The sequence below is a fragment of the Marmota marmota genome, unplaced genomic scaffold, assembly GCF_001458135.2.
Source record: "Marmota marmota marmota unplaced genomic scaffold, marMar, whole genome shotgun sequence".
In the NCBI taxonomy this organism is placed as follows: Eukaryota; Metazoa; Chordata; class Mammalia; order Rodentia; family Sciuridae; genus Marmota; species Marmota marmota.
In genome coordinates this window covers 16,884,042-16,904,470 of record NW_025999961.1, presented here as the reverse complement: position 1 = coordinate 16,904,470, position 20,429 = coordinate 16,884,042, and the positions used below count along the sequence as shown (strand labels likewise).

General features: G+C 35.5%; 2 protein-coding genes across 4 annotated transcripts in view; one reads left to right on the top strand and one right to left on the bottom strand.

Moving 5' to 3' along the window:
• Nucleotides 1-4,439, top strand: part of Smc4 (structural maintenance of chromosomes 4) — a 33,009-nt gene extending 28,570 nt beyond the window's left edge. Inside the window, exons 19-24 of the mRNA XM_015496406.2 lie at nucleotides 896-1,040; nucleotides 1,258-1,431; nucleotides 2,037-2,219; nucleotides 2,346-2,578; nucleotides 3,018-3,201; nucleotides 3,631-4,439. Of these exons, the coding sequence (XP_015351892.1) occupies nucleotides 896-1,040; nucleotides 1,258-1,431; nucleotides 2,037-2,219; nucleotides 2,346-2,578; nucleotides 3,018-3,201; nucleotides 3,631-3,783 (1,072 nt within the window). The 3' untranslated portion in view covers nucleotides 3,784-4,439. The remainder of the gene's footprint in view (nucleotides 1-895; nucleotides 1,041-1,257; nucleotides 1,432-2,036; nucleotides 2,220-2,345; nucleotides 2,579-3,017; nucleotides 3,202-3,630) is intronic.
• Nucleotides 4,440-4,667: 228 nt separating this feature from the next.
• Nucleotides 4,668-20,012, bottom strand: Trim59 (tripartite motif containing 59). Of its 3 annotated transcripts, none has more exons than XM_015496405.2 (3): nucleotides 19,771-19,906; nucleotides 18,570-18,643; nucleotides 4,668-7,739 (listed from the first exon to the last, which is right to left on the bottom strand). In XM_015496405.2, the coding sequence occupies exon 3, from the start codon at nucleotides 7,734-7,736 to the stop codon at nucleotides 6,525-6,527; it is 1,212 nt and encodes a 403-aa protein (XP_015351891.1). In that variant the 5' UTR covers nucleotides 7,737-7,739; nucleotides 18,570-18,643; nucleotides 19,771-19,906; the 3' UTR covers nucleotides 4,668-6,524. The 3 variants fall into 3 exon arrangements, with proteins under 3 accessions (XP_015351891.1, XP_048658925.1, XP_048658924.1); XM_048802968.1 differs by having other exon boundaries at nucleotides 19,730-19,901; XM_048802967.1 differs by lacking the exon at nucleotides 18,570-18,643 and having other exon boundaries at nucleotides 19,771-20,012.
• Between the last annotated feature and the right edge of the window lie 417 nt (nucleotides 20,013-20,429).

Genomic DNA, 20,429 nt, shown 5'->3' with positions numbered 1-20,429 from the left:
CCTTAAGAAAATAGGAGGTAAGAATGGGGTCTTTTTGCAACATTGTCTTGGTAACAATATGTGTGTGTTGCTGGGAATGGAACCCAGGGCCTCCCACCTGCTATGCATGTATTCTCTTGCTGAGGAACTCCAACCCCAGTCCCTAAATTTTTAATTGGAGGATTCCATCATCCTAACTAACAAAAAATGGATCTTTATCCATTCATGGATTTTAGTTTGAAGTATTGAAATACTTAAAATACTATATACATAAAATGTTGAGATTATAACAGCTATTTCATTTTATCAGAATAATCTGGTTAATCCACTGTCTTTTCTTCAAAGATAACAGGAAAACCACTTATTTGTTGTTAGGAGCAAATGAATGCTTAACACAGGTACTGTGCTGTATACCTGTAATCCCAATGACATGGGAGACAGAGACAGGAGGATCGCAAATTCAAGGCCAGACTCAGCAACTCTGTTAGACCATGTCTCAAGATAATAAATAAAAAGGCCTGGAAGTGTAGCTCAGTGATAAAGCATCCTTGTGTTCAATCCCCTGTACCAAAAAAAAAGAATGCTTAAGAGATTCTTCAATCTCTAAATCTGATAAGAAATTGACAAAAATGCTTGATGATCTAATAGATAACTTGACATGATAGTCAAAGATTGGATGACAACAGAAGTTTATATAAAGAAGTTTTATTAATATATTAAGTGTGGTAAAATAATTGATTCCATAGGTACTTATAAATGCATAAGAACTAAGAATGATTCAGTAAACCATAAACTTAAAAATCTGGAGGAAAAAAATGTCACTGAAAGTTCTTTGGTAGGGCTGAGGATGTGGCTCAGTGGTATATTTACAGAAGCAACAGATTAACCACATTTTTTTGTCATTTTGGTTCTTTAGAAATCTTAAAAAGGCACAAGACTCAATTGTTCTCACAGAGAAAGAAATAAAAGACACTGAGAAAGAAGTTAGTGACTTAACAGCAGAGCTAAAAAGTCTTGAGGACAAAGCAACAGAGGTCATAAACAATACAAATGCTGCAGAGGTAAGAATTGGATATACAACCTCAGTGTCTTATAGTAAGTTAGTAGGTTAAAAACTAAGCTTATGAAAACTAAAGCTTTTCTGTGAATTAAGGTGCTTTATTTAAAGTGGAAGGGATATTGGGAGAGATTGCTAACTCCCATCTTTGTAATGTGAAAATATATATCTGTTCTATTTGGGAAGACCATAACCTTATAGCAGTTCTTCTTGATTTTTAGAAATCCTTACCAGAGATCCAGAAAGAACATCGTGATCTACTTCAAGAATTAAAAGTTATTCAAGAAAATGAACATGCTCTTCAAAAAGATGCACTTAGTATTAAGTTGAAACTTGAACAAATAGATGGTCACATTGCTGAACATAATTCTAAAATAAAATATTGGCAAAAAGAGGTGAGATTGCAGGGGCTGGGGTTGTAGCTCAGTGGTAGAGTGCTTGCCTAGCGTGTGTGAGGCACTGGGTTGAATTCTCAGGACTGCATATAAATAAATAAAGGTTCATCAACAACTAAAAAACAATTTTAAGAAAAAGGTGAGATTGCTGCCATTAGTTAACTTTATACCAATTTTTCATGAAAAAAGGTTTGGAGTGTTTTGTTTTTTGAAATATATTTTGACTTAATTCTGTGATATAATCAGTTTTCAGGTTTATAAGGGGTATAATGACCAGTAGTAATATTAAGAGAAATCTGTTTAGTAGTTAGTATAGGGCAGTTACTTTCTCATCCCATGTTTTCATGACTACTTTTTCATGTTCATTAAAAAAAAAAAAAAATAGTGACCTATGCCCATAATCCCAGCAACTGAAAAGGCTATAACAGAAGGATTGCAATTTCAAGGCCAGCCTTGGCAACTTGATAAGACCATAACTTACACAAAAAGCATTGTGGATATAGCTTAGTGGTAGAGCTCCCCTGGGTTCAATTCCCAATATTACAAAAAAACTAATAATGAATCATAGAACCATTTCTTCTTTCTCATATAAATTGAACTTTCAGATTTCAAAAATATCATTACATCCTATAGAAGATGATCCTGTTGAAGAGGTTTCAGTTCTGAGCCAAGAGGATCTCAAAGCAATCGAGAATCCAGATTCTATAACAAATCAGATTGCACTTATGGAAGCGCAGTGTCATGAAATGAAACCAAACCTCGGTGCCATTGCAGAATATAAAAAGAAGGTATGGATGGACTATTTATATGTAATAGTCAAATTCTTTTAGTTCTTAGTATAAATTAGGACCTTTAATGCTAATTCAGATCTCAGATTTATATCTGAATAGATTTTTCTCACAATCTTTTCACAGGAAGAATTGTATTTGCAACGGGTAGCAGAATTGGACAAAATTACTTCTGAAAGAGATAGCTTTAGACAGGCTTATGAAGATCTTCGAAAACAAAGGCTTAATGAATTTATGGCAGGTTTTTATATAATAACAAATAAATTAAAGGAAAATTACCAAATGCTTACTTTAGGAGGAGATGCTGAACTGGAGCTTGTAGACAGCTTGGATCCTTTCTCTGAAGGAATCATGTTCAGGTTTGTAAAGTTTAGAATCCTGTGGCCTATTTTACATGTTCTCCAAATTGACATTTCTTGAGAAATGTGAAGGTGGGATCTACACATCTTGGTTAGAAGGTCAATATTTATCTGTTTAAATGTAATGGCAATTTACAGCATAAGTTACATGTAAATAGCAGATATTTAATCTTTCTCTGATTCCTACATTTTTAATTTTCAAGCCTTTTCAATCTACATAAAGACTGAGAAATTATACAGAATAAAGAGAAAGGATAGCAAGCAGTACATGACACTGCTGTTTGGTATATGTTCCAACTGGTAAAATTCATATTTTTGAAAAAACAAATGAGATTTCTAAGTAAAAAGATGGTAGAAATCAGTTATAGAAAACAAATCATGAAGTGTTAACCTCAGCTTTACAAGTAATGTAACTGAAAGATTTTCATAATTATTGCAGTGTTCGACCACCTAAGAAAAGTTGGAAGAAGATCTTCAATCTTTCAGGAGGAGAGAAGACACTTAGCTCATTGGCCTTAGTATTTGCTCTTCACCATTACAAACCCACTCCTCTTTATTTCATGGATGAGATTGATGCAGCCCTTGATTTTAAAAATGTGTCCATTGTTGCATTTTATATATATGTAAGTAATGGTGGATTTTGTTGTTTTTTTATGGAAGATTTGTGGTTTCCATACACATTACATATAGATAGAATTCCTTAAATTCTTTCTTATTACTGAGCTTTTATCCCTATTCTCTAACTCCCTGTCTTCTGGTATCAAAGGAGACCAAATAATTTCTTATTTATTTTGAAGAATAAATTGATGATGCAAATTAGTAGAATCATAGCTAGAATCCCAGGTCTCCTCCTAGATCTTTTCTATTAGATTTCTACAGTTATGCTCCCATATTTTCCTCTTAAGCTCACACTGATTAAATGTTAACAATCTATGTAATGTTGAACTTACACTGCCAAAAAAAAAAAAAAAAATACTTGAAAGTAAAGTTTAGCTGTTTATTATGTGATTTACCTGCTACTACTTAATATTCCTTATTGTTTTTCTCTTTAGGAACAAACAAAAAATGCTCAGTTCATAATAATTTCTCTTCGAAATAACATGTTTGAGATTTCAGATCGACTTATTGGAATTTACAAGACATACAATATTACAAAAAGTGTTGCAGTAAACCCAAAAGAAATTGCATCAAAAGGACTTTGTTGAACTTGTTCATACTGAAGAGTCTTCAAACTGAATTAGAGTTGTATAAATATTCCTAAACTGTATGACAAAAAGCTTCTATTTTATTTTATGCTGTTATTGTATAAAATATATATATATTCTCTATATTGGGAAATTGTAAGAATGTGTTTTGTTTGTTAAGTGCAAAATGGAGGAAAATAAAATGCCAGAGAGTAGGTGACTTGCCCTACTTGGCCTACATTGGAAAGGCTAGCTAATCTTGTTCAATTTCTTAAGGCATTCCACTCAATTTACCAATTCTGACAATCACTGTTTTTATTACCTAAATAGGAACATTTTCTTGCAAATCAGTCATTCTGAATTTTTACAGGGAAGAGTTTGAAATGTACATTTCTAAAACTTGATGTGCCCATTTAAAACTTAGAGTGTTACCTAACAGATTGTCAGGATTTTATTAGGAAGTTATGCTACTAGAAATAGTCTGGGAAACAGTCTTCAGAAGAAATTTTTGTATTGAATCAAGTCTTTGCCTTAGCTCTTCAATCTCTAGATATGCTCATTAGTTAACTCCTCATTCATTAGGTATTAAAAATCCAACATAGTTTGCATCATACTAAAGCCATTGAAAATGTAAACACTGGCAGCATGAACCTAAATAAAGCAAAATCTGAAACTTCTAGTATTGTCATTGCTTGAAATCAAGGTTTCATAAGGGGAAAATAAGTTTAATAAGGGCTGGGATATGGTTTGGTATCAGCACTGCTATAATCAAGTACTAAAATTGGAGAGAGAAATGAATGAAATTATTGAACAGCTAAGACCAAAATACCTAATGCAATGCCCATATGAAAATTCCAAAGCTACCATCCTAATTTTGACCACCTCATTAAGCCAGTCAATGCAAATAAAATACCAAAAGGAGTTTATTAAAATGAATTACTTACACATAAGAAAATTTCAAGATTATGTACTTAAAGGGGTACAGTCTCATCCTGTGAAATACAAAAGAAGCATAGTAGTCTCATTAATGTCAAGCCTAAATTGCTGTATTGCTGTTAATGGGCATACACCTACAAGTAATTCTTAGAACACCTAATTTATTAATTAGTCTTGGCCAATTCAATTTGAGCATAAACTGAAAAGAATCCATGGGTTCTCCCATGTGTTACTACCTATATGACCTTGTGTGTTTTCTTATGTGCAAAAAAATGGGTTAAGCTAACACTGGAAACATAGGATAATTGAATTTGATCTTAATGGTCATTAAACTACAATGTCCTTTATTGCTTTTTTAGATTTCTAAGCAAACATTTAGTGCTTAAGTCTATGTACCAGATACCGCTGTTTCTTACAATTGTCTTTAATAGCTGGACATAACTCACCTCTCATTAACACCCTTCCAATGTTCTGACCACACAATGATTGTGCTGAATGTAGACCAATTGTGATCCTATATTAATGTAATGCCATCATCTGTGTTGACTTAATCTCAGCTGGTAATAAGACCTTAGGAGTTCTTTAGAACTAGTTCCCTGAACAAAGTTACATTCATTCATTATAACCTAGCTGTACATAATCTGTAGGGCTAAGAACATTACTGACCTGGAAAGTCTCTGAACCAAGTAAGGCCCAGAAAGGTCATCCAAGAGCAGCCAGTCTGGGATTTTTGGAAAGCAAATGAGTTTGTATGCTCTGGATTTCACAGGTAATGGGCTAAAAGTCCTCCAGCAAGCACCACAACTACAGCCCATTAAGGGAATTTGAGTTCTGGCTTAATAGGCTCCTCCCTTGAGAAAAGTTCAATATAAATTTGCATTACCCATGGGAACATGTGACAAAATTTTATTTTTTTAAGATGAATATAATGCTATCAAAATCTGTTGGAAATGAAGTATATCATCAGCATGACTATCTAGTAACACGTTTTACAGTTTTTATCCAAGAACTGATTTGACTAAAACATTACAAAATATTTTTTGGTAGTGCTGTAGATCACATAGGCAAAAGCTCCACTACTGAGCCATAACCCCAGTTCTTAAAAAAAAAAAAAAATTTGAGAAACGAGCTAGGGGAGGGGATCTTGCTATATTGCCCAGGCTGACCTTGAACTTGAGATTCTTATAACTCAGCCTCCCAAATAACTAGGACTACAGGCCTATACCACCACACCCAGCTCCCGAATGACAAATCTTAATATTAGAAATTGTCATTGTTCACTAACATTGACTATCCAAAAGCTTTATTTGGAAAGGTATTAAACATTTTGGCACTCTTTATCTAGTTCTGTTTGACCAAAAAGATCTTAAAGCAGTCCTTTGTCACAAGACTTTGCTGCTTAACCTTTTAATCTTTTTAACATCCTTATTCATCCATTCAAAGGCTTCAAACTTTTAAGGATTTTTTTTTTTTTTTTTGAGAATTTTGTCATCTTTTAATCTAAAAACTATATAGAGAGAAAGATGCAAAGCCAATAGTATAAAATGTTTAAATAGTCCCAGCAGCTTTAAATCAACCTCTTTCATTCAAACCAATAAAAATTAATTTCCAAATCAATTACTAGATTTTATTGTAGTTTTCTAATTATGACTTAACTATTATGTCTGACATCTCTTCAACAAAAGCATAAGTTTTAACATTTCTATATATTTATATTTGTTGCAAATCAAGTTTGGTTGCTATTTATGCTACCCCTATTTCTCCATTTAGCAGTGGTTAGCTTCTGCTATATACAATGAGCCTATTTACAATTCTGATTTAAGTTTTCAATAAGAAACTATTTTCCACATGAATTCCTTTAGCAAATATAAGGTATGACACAGTATATTTCTTAAATCATTAAGATTGTTAGATAAACTTTGGTAAATAGACAGAGAGACTTCAGAAAAACATATTGAAGTGATTTCATTTAAGAAGGTTATTATGTGTTGGTTGAAAAAGAGTATCAACATTAATATCACTGAAATTAGTGTAACTATAACAATGTTTAAAATTTTAAAAAATTCTACTTCTTTTTCATCCTTATCAGGCCAGGAACATGGCATTCTTTTTGAAGAGATTTTCATTTCAGGAATGAGAGCTTTCTTAATTTGTCCAATTTCTGTTCTGCTCCACTCTTCTTTTAATATTTTGCTTACTCGAGGATAAATTTCAACAGGCTGAACCTCAGGAAGTGGTCTTTGTTTCAAGATCTGCACACGTTGGCGGACATCATCAATTTTTTCAAGAAATTTAAGTGGAGACTCATCTTGTAATGAAGTTGTCACTGTCATTAATTCAAGCTGCTGCTCTCTTATTTCTTTCATTCTTTCAATTTGCGGAGTATATTCTTGATTAATCAGATTGCCAACATCACAGAGAGCTGTTAGGAAAATTTTTTTTTTCTGTTCCAATGTATCCATAAGCTCCTTAAAATACTGGAGAACAACTTCCTTATCACCTTGGACCATTTTCTCAGAATGCGATTTTTGTTCCTCTAGCTTTTCAATAAGACGAGTAAGATCTGTCCAGTGTGTATCAGTTAACTGTTTAAGCAGTTTTTGAGGTGTGTCCTTTTCTTTCATATAAGCACTCTGAAGATCATCTATAGGATGACCATGATGTTGACCTATAGTGAGGCAATGACCACAAACTAATTTTTTATCTAGTAGACAATAAACATTTAATGGCTGCCGATAATGTTCAGGGCAGGTGACAATATCTGGATGGTCTTCTTGCTGGTACTTTTCAATAATAGCCCTTAATGCAAAATTAACAGGTAATGATTCAATACCAGTTGGAGCAATTTCAATAATACTTCTGCAATTAGGGCACTTGAGTGGAATTCGTAAAGGTCTCCATATATAAAAGTTACCAGATGCCTGAAGAACATTTTCCAAACAATTTCTACAAAATGTATGAGAGCATGGTAGTACACGAGGATCTTCAAATATACTGTAACAAATGGGACACGTTAACTCATCCTCAAAATTGTGCATTTCCTGTCAAGAAAAAGAAGTATATTTAAAGTTTACATATAACAAATACATCTATTATATAAAGTTTCAGTCATTAACCTCCACTATACTTGTCACTGAAAAGGACAATTATTAAAAATTTTAAAAACGACATTCTCAGTAATTCAAATCCTAATCTAATATTGAATTGATAATCTTTAAGAGTTTATTGAAAAGTCAACCCAAGCAAAATGATTCCAATTAGTTCGTAATACAATGCTTCAAATTAGTCGTTTAAATTTGTTACCATGTACTGAAGACTTAAGAAAAATTCAAAATATTCTGCTGAAATCTAATTACAACTACTATATGCAACTTTTTTTTCATTATGCTAAAATCAAAGTTTATAGCTAAATGAATTTTTAACATTTTCAATAAGAAAGTTTGCATTGTCAAAAGATATGTATATAATGAATAAACAAAAATAAATATTTCTACTACATAATGTTACACAGAGTTAGCAATATAATATTTTTTAATTCAAAAGGAAAAAACATGCTTTGAGTTGGCTCAGTTCTTTAATTCAAAAGGAAACATAGTCCCCAGTTGGCTCATTCATGTTTTGTTCTTTTTGTACTGGGAACTGAATCAACCCAGTCCTTTTTTGTTTGTTTGTTTTAGATAGGATCTCACTAAATTGCCTAGACTGACTTCTAACTTGCAATCCTGTCTCAGTCTCCCAAATTGCTGGGATTATAGATGAATGCTGCTGTTTTTGCAGTGCTGAAAACAGAACATAGCCTTGTACATGCTAAGAAAGCCCTTTACCAATGAGCTAGGAATTAAACCAGTCCACAGTGTAATTTTCTAAAGCAATAATTTTAACTTGAATATTTGGAAAAGAAAAGGATTTTAAATAGACCTTGAAATAAAAATCAGTTCGAAATATGAAAAAGTTGATTCTGATGACTCTGAAGCACTGAGTAGTGAAAAACTAAAGTAAAGATGCTAAAGAAGATAAAGGACACCATTAATCATCTTTCCTTCACTAAAAAATGTGTATGAGACAGAAAAATAAATCCAGTAATAGTTCAGAAATTTACTGACACAAGTAACGACTTCTTCGCAAGCTATTGATATTTTCAACAACAGAAGCCTGACTTACCCCTTTGATGGAAAAAAAAAAAAAAAAGTTATATCACTGTTAAAACACCAAAACAAGAAAATCCAAGTACTATTCATGTAACATACTATTGAATATCAAATCCTCCTGTATTACACCAGATTTTTAGATTAAAAGTCTGTGAAAACAGCATCTAAAAATAACTAAATACACTTTTAAGAAAGATTAAAAACCTCTGTAGACTTTAGCTGTTTAGCTTCCTTTACTGTATACCAAACTCCTATCCTTCAGCATGAAGCTGGCTCTGCACCAGTTTAGGACTCTGTTAATCTTATTGCACTTTTATTTCATAGCACATAAGAGATTTATAAGAATTTTGTACCAGGCACAGTGGCCCAGACCTACAATCCCAGCAACTTTCGAGGCTAAGTAAGGTGGTAGGATCACAAGGAGGCCAGTTTTGACAACCTGGTGAGACCCTGTCTGGAGAAATAAAGGTCTAGAGATGTATGTAGCTCAGCGGTTGAGCATTCCTAGGTTCAATTAAAAAAAAAAAAAATTGAATAAGGATAGGAATTATGTCTAAACTATGCTATATTTCTACAGTCTACACACACAACTTAACACATTAAACATTCATTCCCCATTGGTTGAATCTTAAAAAGTTTTTTTAATAGCAAAATTTCTATTTAGGAAAAGCTTTAGCAGGAGAGTCCATCAGGAAATACTCTATTCAGACTGACAAAATTCAGATCCCTAATGAGCCAAGCTGTGTCATACAGAGACTAAATTTGAATTGTGAAGCATTCCAGGAAACTAAAGTTAATTGGACAATAGCATAGAAGATAATAGTCACTGCAGATAAATTCAAGTGAATGCATGTTGGAAAACCTTTACCACTCTACTCACACCTACAGAGACACTGAAGTCATTCAAACACCATCCAAGAAAAACAAACATATTTCTCAAGAGTATTTCAGTGATGTCATAATGCACAATGAAAGAATACACAGAGCAGCTAGAATAAAATTTAAATAGACATTCAAAATAGATTTAATATTATTAGAGTTATTTAATATATAACTAGCATAACTAACCCTAAAAAATCTTAACATTTCATTCCAAAGCCCTTTTTGTATACTTGTCAAAATGCTAGAGAAAACTTCTCTGAGAATGTATTTAGGGACCCAAAAGCTTGAATTTCTTTAGAATGAGAATATTCAAATAATAATAATAAGCCATCTCCAGTGCTTATATAAAATGGAACATAATAGAATAAAAACTCATGGTCTCAAAGTTACTGCTACAATATGTAGAATTTTTATTAAAATTTAACCAGAAACTTACAGATTAAATTTAAATATCAGTGAAATCAAATTTTATTCTGACTACCCTCTTGCAGATTTCTTAAAAACTGTGGGTATCAAATTAGATAGAAATCATAACGTAAAAGGGACATGCCAAAAAAAATTTTTTTTTAATAAGGCCAGGAACTTTCTGACTGGTTACTGCCTAAGAACTACAGGATTACAGGTTGCTATCACACTTGGGCACTATTTTTCCAGAAATCAGTATGACACTGTAGACCAATGGTACAGAATAGAGGACACAGAGACTAACCCACATAATTACAGTTATCTTATATTAGACAGAGGTGTCTAAAACATACACTGGAGAAAAGATAATCTCTTCAACAAATGGTGCTGGGGAAACAGGAAATCCATATGCAACAAAATGAAATTAAACGCTATATCTCACCATGCACAAAACTCAACTCAAAGTGGATCAAGGACCTAGGAATTAAACCAGAGACCTTGTGTCCAATAAAAGAAAAAGTAGGCCCAAATCTCCATCGTGTGGGATTAGGCCCCAACTTTCTTAATAAGACTCTAATAGCACAAGAATTAAAATCAAGAATCAATAAATGGGATGGATTCAAACAAAAAAGCTTCTCAGCAAAAGAAACAATCAGTGAGGTGAATAAAAAGCCCACATCTTAGGAGCAAATTTTTACCACTCACACATCAGATAGAGCACTAATCTCTAAGGTATATAAAGAACTCAAAAAGCTAAACACCAAAAAAACAAATAACCCAATCAATAAATGGGCCAAGGAATTGAACAGATACTTCTCAGAAGATGATATAAAATCAATCAACAAATATATGAAAAAAAATGTTCAACAACTCTAGCAACTAGAGAAATGCAAATCAAAACTACATTACATCTCAACATAGTGTTGGCGAGGATATGGATTAAAAGGCACAATCATACATTGCTGGTGGGACTGCAAATTGGTGCAGCCAATATGGAAAGCAGTATGGAGATTTCTTGGAAAACTGGGAATAGAATCACCATTTGACCCAGCTATCCCACTCCTTGGTCTATACCCAAAGGACTTAAAAACAGCATACTACAGGGACACAGCCACATCAATGTTTATAGCAGCACAATTCACAATAGCTAAACTATGGAACCAACCTAGATGCCCTTCAGTAGATGAATAAAGAAAATGTGGCATATATACACAATGGAATATTACTCAGCAATAAAAGAGACTAAAATCATGGCATTGGCAGGTAAATGGATGGAGTTGGAGAATATAATGCTAAGTGAAGTTAGCCAATCCCCCCAAAAAAAATGCCAAATGTTTTCTCTGATATAAGAGGATGATTCACAGTGGGGTTGGGAGGGGGAGCATGGGAGGATTAGATGAACTGGATAGGGCAAAGGGGTGGGAGGGGAAGGGAAAGGGCATGGGGGTAGGAAAGCGGATGGAATGAGATAGACCTCGTTACCCTAAGTAGTATGAAGACACAAATGGTGTGATGATACTTTGTATACAATCAGAGATACGAAAAATTGTGCTCTATATGTATAATATGAATTGTAAGGCATTCTGCTGACATATATAACAAATTAGAATAAAAAATAAATTTAAAAAAGAGATAATAACCTAATAGCTAAAAAAAAAAAAAAATTATACAGTTGAGATGGATGCAGTTTGTTGTGCCTCTTACAACCCAATAAAGCTGCTTTTAACAAAAAAATAAAACTTTATGCACCAAAAAAATAAAACTTTATGCAACCTGCAGTGGGGTGGAGGGGATGACAACTTTATATGAACCTCTTAAATTTACTAAGTTTTAGAAAGTGAAAACATCAATAATGACACTGGAAACTAGAAAACAATGAAGCAATGCTTTCGATATTCTCAGGGGACAAAAAGCCTTCCTTAATGGAACCTAAAATACATTTTGATATAAAGGTAACTAGACATGAAACCTCTCACAAATGAGACCCTGCCAATCATTCTTAATGAAGCTACTGCAGGAGAAAAGAAAATAATTCTCATCAGGATAACAAGGAAACAAAGTCCAGAACAACAGTACAGTCCTAAAGAACAGTGTGTCTAAAAAAGACATACAGGGGTGTCTTTAGGTAAATAAAGGAACTGACAAAATTTTTCATGTACTTGAACATACTGAGAGGTCATAAAAAAAAAACTAAATTTAGGAAAAAGGAATAGATATAAAAAGAGAATAATATTATATATCCTAGCTGTTTTATTAACATAGTCATATTACATTACATGTGTACACACACACACATATATCATAAAACTGATTTTACCAGAGCAACAAAAAAATGTGGGTTTTTTTTGGAGGGGGTAGGGTCAGGTTTCTGGGCATTGAAACCCAGGGACTTTCTACCATTGAGCTACATTCCCATCTCTTTTTTGACTTTTTTTTTATTTTATTTTTTTTATTATTTAGTTTGAGGTGACACATTATCTTTATTTTATATTTATGTGGTGCTGAGATCGAACCCAGTGCTTCACACATAACAGGTGAGCTATCACTGAGCCACAATCCTACCCCCTTGATTTTTTATTTTGAGACAAGGCCTCACTAGGTTGTCCAGACTGGCCTCAAACTCTCCTGTCTCAGCCTCCTAAATCCCTGGGATTACAGGAATGGGCCACTGTGCCCAGCAAAAACTAATTATTAATCTTCCCTTATAAGAAAGCCATTACATACTTGGGGGAAAAAATAGTAAAAGCATATTATTTGAAAATACAGAAGTAAATACCAAAAGAAACAGTTAAAAGAGATGATTTTATTTCTGGACAGTAGGAATCATGAGTAGGGAAAGTGTGGGCAAGGGTCTGCTATTTTTATTATTACACAGTGGTTTCACTTTTAATCATTAACATGCAAATAAAAATATGTTAGCCAGCTGTGGTGACTCTAGCCTGAATCCCAAACTACTAGAGGCTGAAGTGGGACTGCAAGCTGGTGGCCAGACTGGGCAATTTTGCTAAACCCCTAAATTTTTTTAAAAATGTATAAAATGTTAAAGATACATAGACAACCCTACAAGCACACAGGCAGAAAGGCAGGATGAAAAAAGCAAAACAAAACTATAATGGTCTCAAGATTCTCCTCTGGATGATCCTAATTTTTTTGGATGATCCTAATTTTCAAAAAAAGAATGGCCACAATTATCTCTCATATATGCTTTCTATGATGTGCCCTTTTTGCTACTCTCCAGTCAAGAGATGAAATCTATTCTCCCCCTAGGAAAATAAGGGATGGCTCTGACTGGTTGAAGCAATGTTTTGAGTTCTAGGTATAGCCCTTAAGATGTCTGGCTGGGCTGGGCTGGGTGTGTTGCCCGGTGGTACAGTGTGCTTGCTTAGCATGCTCAAGGACCTGGGCTCAATCCCCAGAACTGTCAATTAAGAAAAAAAAAGAGGAAGAATTCTGGCAACCAGTTGCTATATAAGAAATCTAGGCTACGGCTGGTGTTGTGGCTCAGTGGTAGAGTGCTCACCTAGCATGCACAAGGGACTAGGTTCAATCCTCAGCACCACATAAATGTAAAATAAAGATATTGTGTCCATCTAAAACTTAAAAATAAATTAAAAAAAAAAAAAGAATAGAAATCTAGGATACTCTCTGCTGAAGAGAGGCCAGGTGGAAAAGCAATGAGATGTCAGATATGTTAGTGAAAAAAACTTCTTGGACATACAACTAGCCAAACCTTCAGAATTTTGTTACATAGTAGATAACCAGAATATATATAATGAGTGAAAAAAAAAATTCTACAGACAAAACTGAAGCCTTACACTTTCATTAATCAAAGAAAAAAAGAAGGAATATAAAAATGAAGATTCTGCTAAAAAACAGTTTGAGTCAAGTACAACAGTAAATGTCTATACTCTAGCTACCTTGTAAGCTGAGGCAGGAGAATCACTTGAGCCCACAAGTTCAATACCAGCCTGGGCAACACAGCCAGACCCCATTTCTCAAAAAACAACCTGAATAAAATAATAAAGGTACTAGAAAAATTAAAATTGTAGTGGGATGTAGCTCAGTGGCAAGAGTGCTAGCATGAATGAGGTCCTGGGTTCATTTCCAATATCAACAAGAAAAAAAGAAAGAAAACACAAACTTACAAGAGTAAAGCCAGGCACAGTAATGAACGCCTGTAATCACAGCAAGACAAAAGGATTTCAAGTTCAAAGGCAGTCTGCTGAGGCCCCAAGCAACTTAGCTAGACCCTGTTTCAAAATATTAAAAGGGCTGGGGCTAGGGCTCAGTAGTAGAGCCCTTTCCTCACATGGGTGAGGCACTGGGTTCAAACCTCAGCACCATATAAAAATAAATAAAAATATGGTGTCCACCTACAACTTTTTAATATATAAATATTAAAAATGGGGGTGCCCTGGGGATGTGGCTCAGTGGTTGAGCACCCTGGTTCAATCTTCAGTACCAAAAATAAATTGTTAGAGTGCAAACCTTACAAAGAAACCCTCTTAAGCTGGTTTGTTTATTTTAATAAATAAACAAGCCTTAGCTATCTGTGATAGGCAGTCAGCCTCTAAAATGGCCCCCAACAACCTCTACTTCCTGGGTTCTTTTCTAATCTCCTCCCCTTGAGTGTGGACTGAACCAAGTGACTCCCTTCTAACACAGAAAATACATGGAAGTGAGGGTACTATTATCACCTGCAAGTAATAAAAGACCACAGCTTCTGTCTCTTTACCTCTCTTGAAGCACTCTCACTGAGGGAAACAAGCTACCAATGTTATAAGCAGACCAAGGCACACTTGGTATGGTGAGGAACTAAGCCCTTAAGTATAATACCCCACAAGGAACTAAGACTGCAAGCTTCCACATAAGTGAGCTTGAAAGCAATACTTCAGGCCCAGTAAAGTCTATGACTCCAACAGCTTCACTTCAAACTCATTAAGTGGCAGCGGACATAAGGCACCAGCTAAGCCACTCCTAGATTTCTGATCCATAGAAACTATGTTTTAATACTTGCTGTTTTAAAGCTAGGTAATAAGACAATCCTGTAATGTCAGCCACACAAGAGAGTAAGGTAGGAGGATCCCAAGTTCAAGGCCAGCCTGAGCAACAACCTTCTCAAATTTTTATTTAAAAAAAAAAAAGGAATGGGGATGGGGATGTAGCTCACTGGTCAAGCTCTTGCCTAATATGTGCAAGAAATACCTGGATTCCAAAATACTCTGGGACCAGGACCAGGGCTCATAGGGTATCTACTGAGGGGTGGAAGGAGGGAAGAGTCTCTTGAATTCTGTCAAATGTTAAAGAAACAATTTCTTGCTCAACTGTAACAGAAAGTAAATATAAGAAGTTTGCAAATTGTTTTGAAGACAGTATAACAGGATTCCAAAATCTAACAGAATATAAACTAAAAATAGGCCAATTTCAAAAATGGAAACTAAGCCAGCAGGACACCCTACACCTGTAATCCCAGAAGTTCAGGAGGCGGAATCAGAGAGGATCACAAGTTAAAAGCCAGCCTCAGCAACTCAGCAAGACCCTGTCTCAAAAATAAAAAAATTTTTAAAAAAGGGTAGAGATGTGGCTCAGTGGCTAAGCACTCCTAGGTTCAACCCCTGGAACCAAAAAAAAAAAAAGGAAACTGATGTAAAATCCTACACACAATATTAACAAAAACAATTCGGGAGTATAAAAAAATATTGTATCGTGACTCGGCTAAAAGAGTAGTTCAGTGGTAAACATGATTAGCATGAGGGAGGCCCTAGATTCAATCCCCAGCATGTGCGTGCACTCACTTGTGTGTACACACATAATATTCTACCACTCTACCAGTACTAAATAGTTAATTCAGTAGCAGAAAATCTACTAATACAATTCATTCAATTATGTCAATGGAAGAAAAAATCCATTTTTCACATTAGATCTGAAAAAAAGTAAGGAATCCAGAGAAAGGAAGTAGAATGGCAGTTGTCAGGACCTGAGAGAGGGGAGACTGTAGTTATTGGTTAATGAGTACAGAACTTCAGTCTAGGAAGATGAAAACATTCTGGAAATAGTTACCAAAAAAAAAAAAATGAGAATGTATATAATGCCACTGAACCGTACATTTCTTAAAATGAATAGTTTAAATGTTAGGGCTGGGGTTGTGCCTCAGCAGCAGTAGAGCGCTTGACTAGCATGTGTGAAGCCCTGGGTTCACTCCTCAGCACCACAAAAAAATAAATAAAGGTATTATGTACAACTAAAGGTATTATGTACAACTAAAACAAAAATTTTAAAAAAAGAAACTGAATTTTTAAAAAAATATTAAAATCATGTTATGTATTTTATTTTTTTTAAATATTTTTTCAGTTGTAGTTGGACACAATACCTTTATTTTTTTATTTTTTTAGTTTTTAGTTGTAGACGGACATAATACCTTTATTTTTTGTTTATTTTTATGTGGTGCTAAGGCTCGAACCCAGAGCCTCACACAAGCTAGGCAAGTGCTCTACCACTGAGCCACAACCCCAGCCCCATGTTATGTATTTTAATACAATAAAAAACCTAAAAAAAGTTTTTAACTGTCATGATTATTATCAAGTCTTTCCTCTGCCAAAATAATCTCAAAATCAGTTTATATTATTTCATGCTTTTAAAACACACAAAAAAAAGTTGCTGGGTGCAGTGGTACGCGCCCATAAGCCCAGCAGTCTGGGAGGCTGAGGGAGAAGGATCCTGAGTTCCAAGCCAGCCTCAGCAACTGAGTGAGGACCTGATGAACTCGGCAAAACTCTTGCCTCTAAATAAAATATAAAAAAGGGCTGGAGATGTGACTCAGTGGTTAAGTGCCTCTGGGTTCAATCCCTGATACAAAAAGAAAAAAAAAAAAAAAAACGTAAAATCAAAGATACATATTTTCCTCCAGTGAGTACTAAAAGCTTAACTACTTAGTTCAAGTTTCCCACTTTTTTTGAAAGTACCAAGAAATATGAATATTTTTTAAATCTCAGAAAAATGAAGCTGAATTATCTACTTACAAATTATTTCACAAATTTCTTGTGTTTAAATGTCAAAAACACGTTTGAACTTCCAAACTTTTTATGAAGTCTTTCACCAGAAAGGGCTGACTTGTGCCTCCATAGTATCTAACCAGCATATAAGATAACAGATATGATGATAACAGAAGAAGAATTACGCAACAGCAAAAATACTATACTCATTCTCCTCTGTAAACAACTTTTTAGGTTTCAAATTCATAAAGCTTTACTGTCTTTCATCTCCAAACATGAGAATGGTTATAAAACATTTATTAGATTTTGTAATATTTGAAAAGAAATGATATTTACTATATTACAGAGTTAGATGACTTATCACAGGACTTCTGGTAAGAAACCTGTAAGTCTAGGAAAATTCAAGTGGTGCCATCACCCAGACTGGGGCTCACATCTTTGTGGCCCTGATAAAAACTGCATTTCACGCAATTCAAGACTTCCTTAAGAAAAGCTACCACTGTTATCACCTACATACATACATGATTTTTGTATATGTGGCACTGGGGATTGAATCCATAGCCTCATGCATGAAAGAGCTCTACCACTTAGCTACATCCTCAGCCTTTTTAAATTTTATTTTGAGTCAGGATCTCCTCTAAATTTCCCAGTAACTTTTAACTTTCAACCTCCTGCCTCAACCTCCAGAATAGCTAGGAATGATAGGTATACCTGACCAGCATAAGAGAAAATTTTTAGAAATTACTTTGCCATGTATAAATATACACAAAAATAATAAAGCATCACCATAACTCTCAAACTTAAAAAGAAAAAAATTCTATGATCAGATATGATTTTAATTCTTTACCCATTGTGTATTTTTTTCTTTTATTATATCATCAACCTGTTTTTTCCCCAAAATAAGAAAGCATTAATGAAAAGTTAAGGTTTTAATTGCTTTTTTAATACTTTTCAAAGTGAAAATAGTGAAAAACACTCAGCAAAATATTTACTCAAAGGTCAATATTAGCATTACCTAAAGTCAAATTTGCATCTTGCTTGATTAAATTATGATACCTTCCTTCAAAGGACAGCTAGTTATGACTCACCAAAAATGATTGAGATCAATATGTAAATGCATAATAAAAATTTATCCAAATAACAAAAAATTTAATTTGCATATCTGCATGTATGAAATAATTCAATTTGTGTGTGTGTGTGTTGAGATGTACACATCCTTGTAAAATTTCTGGAATGGTATGGAAGCGTCAACAATGACTACCTTTAAAGTCAGATGATGGCATTATTTACTTTTCACTTTATGCTCCTTCTATAATGTTATAATTTTATACACCACCAACGTATACCTTTTTTCAAGGGACTTTTAAATTTCACCTTACAGTTTAAATCATACACTATGAAATCATAAAAATCTCTTTTATATTCACTTAAGCTCTGAGTTTACCTCCTTTATTGATCTCCTGTTTCGGATACTGGATATACTTTATCTTCTCCAACTTTTCCAGATTCTTTGTTGTTCTAAAATTAAAATAATTTTATCTTTAGTATTCAGATTTAGTTTCTCAAAAAAAATATATTAAATACGATGTCACGGGAATGACTGCTAATTCACTGTCTTCGATGTGTACCTTTCAGAACTTAGACCTCATTGTGTTTTTAGAAAAGTAGTGACAAATGCCAACAGTTGTTGGACTGCAAGTGGAGCTATCGATTGCATCTTGAAAACCCAATTTTGACACAAAGGAACTTTTTTTTTTTTGTACTGAGGATTGAGCCCAGGCACTTAAATCACTGAGCCCCATCCCCAGACCTTTTTGAGACAGGGTCTCTCACTAAACTGCTGAGGCTGGCTTGGAAACTGTGCTCCTCCTGCCTCAGCTTTCTGAGCCGCTGGGATTACAGGGGTGGGTCACTGCGCCGGGCATACAAAGGAACTCTTTTAACGGCATCAAATATCTCACGAGCTTTAGACGCTTTAACTAACATGGTGACGACGAACAAAATATTCAGTCATTTTAGATTGCTTAAAATTAACAGGAAGACAAGAAGCATCCATAAAAGACTTGACCACTCACTCAAATCTCTATTGATTTAGGTTATTCAAATCTCACAGTTCTGGTACAGAAAAGTTGTGGGACTCTAGGTCTGTTTTAACTAATACTCTCAAAAGTGAAGTTTCAAATCTGCAAAATGGGCATACTAACAACTTCCCCTGTTAACTCTGTGAAAACTTCACACAAAGAAGGGGCTCAAAATGGCAGCACTCTTCCTTCCCCTTCTCGAAGGTTTCTAACAAACCTCCTCAGGCTCCCAGCTAACATGCCACCTCCACATCCGCGATCTCCCGCCCCAGGCTCCGCCAAGGTTGACCCTGTCGGCATAGTCCCGCTAAGCTCACCATCACCCCCAACAGAGCACCTTCTCCTTCAAAACAATGCAGTTCCAGACTGGAGAAAGGGAAGTTGTTCCCCAAACACATGTGGCAAACAAGGGAATGGATGCAGCACCCAAGCCTACCCACCCTCTCCATCATCAAGCCCCCACCTTCCCCGCCAAATACACCAGTACAGCAGCCTGCGTTACAGCAAAAGAAAAGGGACTTACAGCCGCCTTCTCAGATAGGAAAAGAAAGTCCTCAGACTCACCGCGAGGAGGTGGGCGACGATGTAAGTCCACCACGAGGACACAGAACACCACAGCAGCCGCCAGATGAGAGGTGCCAGGGGTCCCAGTCCTCCTCCGCCCCAAAGGACTTCAGGTGCCCAAAGAGGCGGGGCCTTGCAAAGCCTGACTGCGCAGACGCAGTCTCCAAGCAACATTCAACTCCGCAACTTCTGCCAATGGGAAAAAGCGCGGGGCCGCCGTTCGAAAGTAAACGGCCGCTGGCGCCAGCAGAGGTGGGGGCGTGAGCAACAGGGCGCGGCCTGAGGCGGACGCCCAGCCCAGCTTTCTACGCCAGCGCAAAAAGCGCAAGCGGCCAAACTCGCAGAGGTGCTGGGAGAGAGAGCAGTTCCTCTGCTGTGGGGCGCTTGGGTGGGTGTGGTGCGCCTCGCGGGCTGGGGTCCCGCCTGAGGAAGCGTCTTGGCGCTGAGGGCTGCGGGAGAGGCGGGGTCGGGCGGGCCTGAGCTACGCTAGGACGGCTGATGGTTTCTTGAGGCATCTTTGTGGGAATGTTTATTACATGGAGGCACGCTGCCACGGTGTGATGCTAGGATTTTAAAGCACTGCCATAGTTACCTCAGGAGTTCCGTGGTCCCCGAAGTCTCCACAGCCCCGAGGGCACACGTGCATCGTCCTTTGAGCT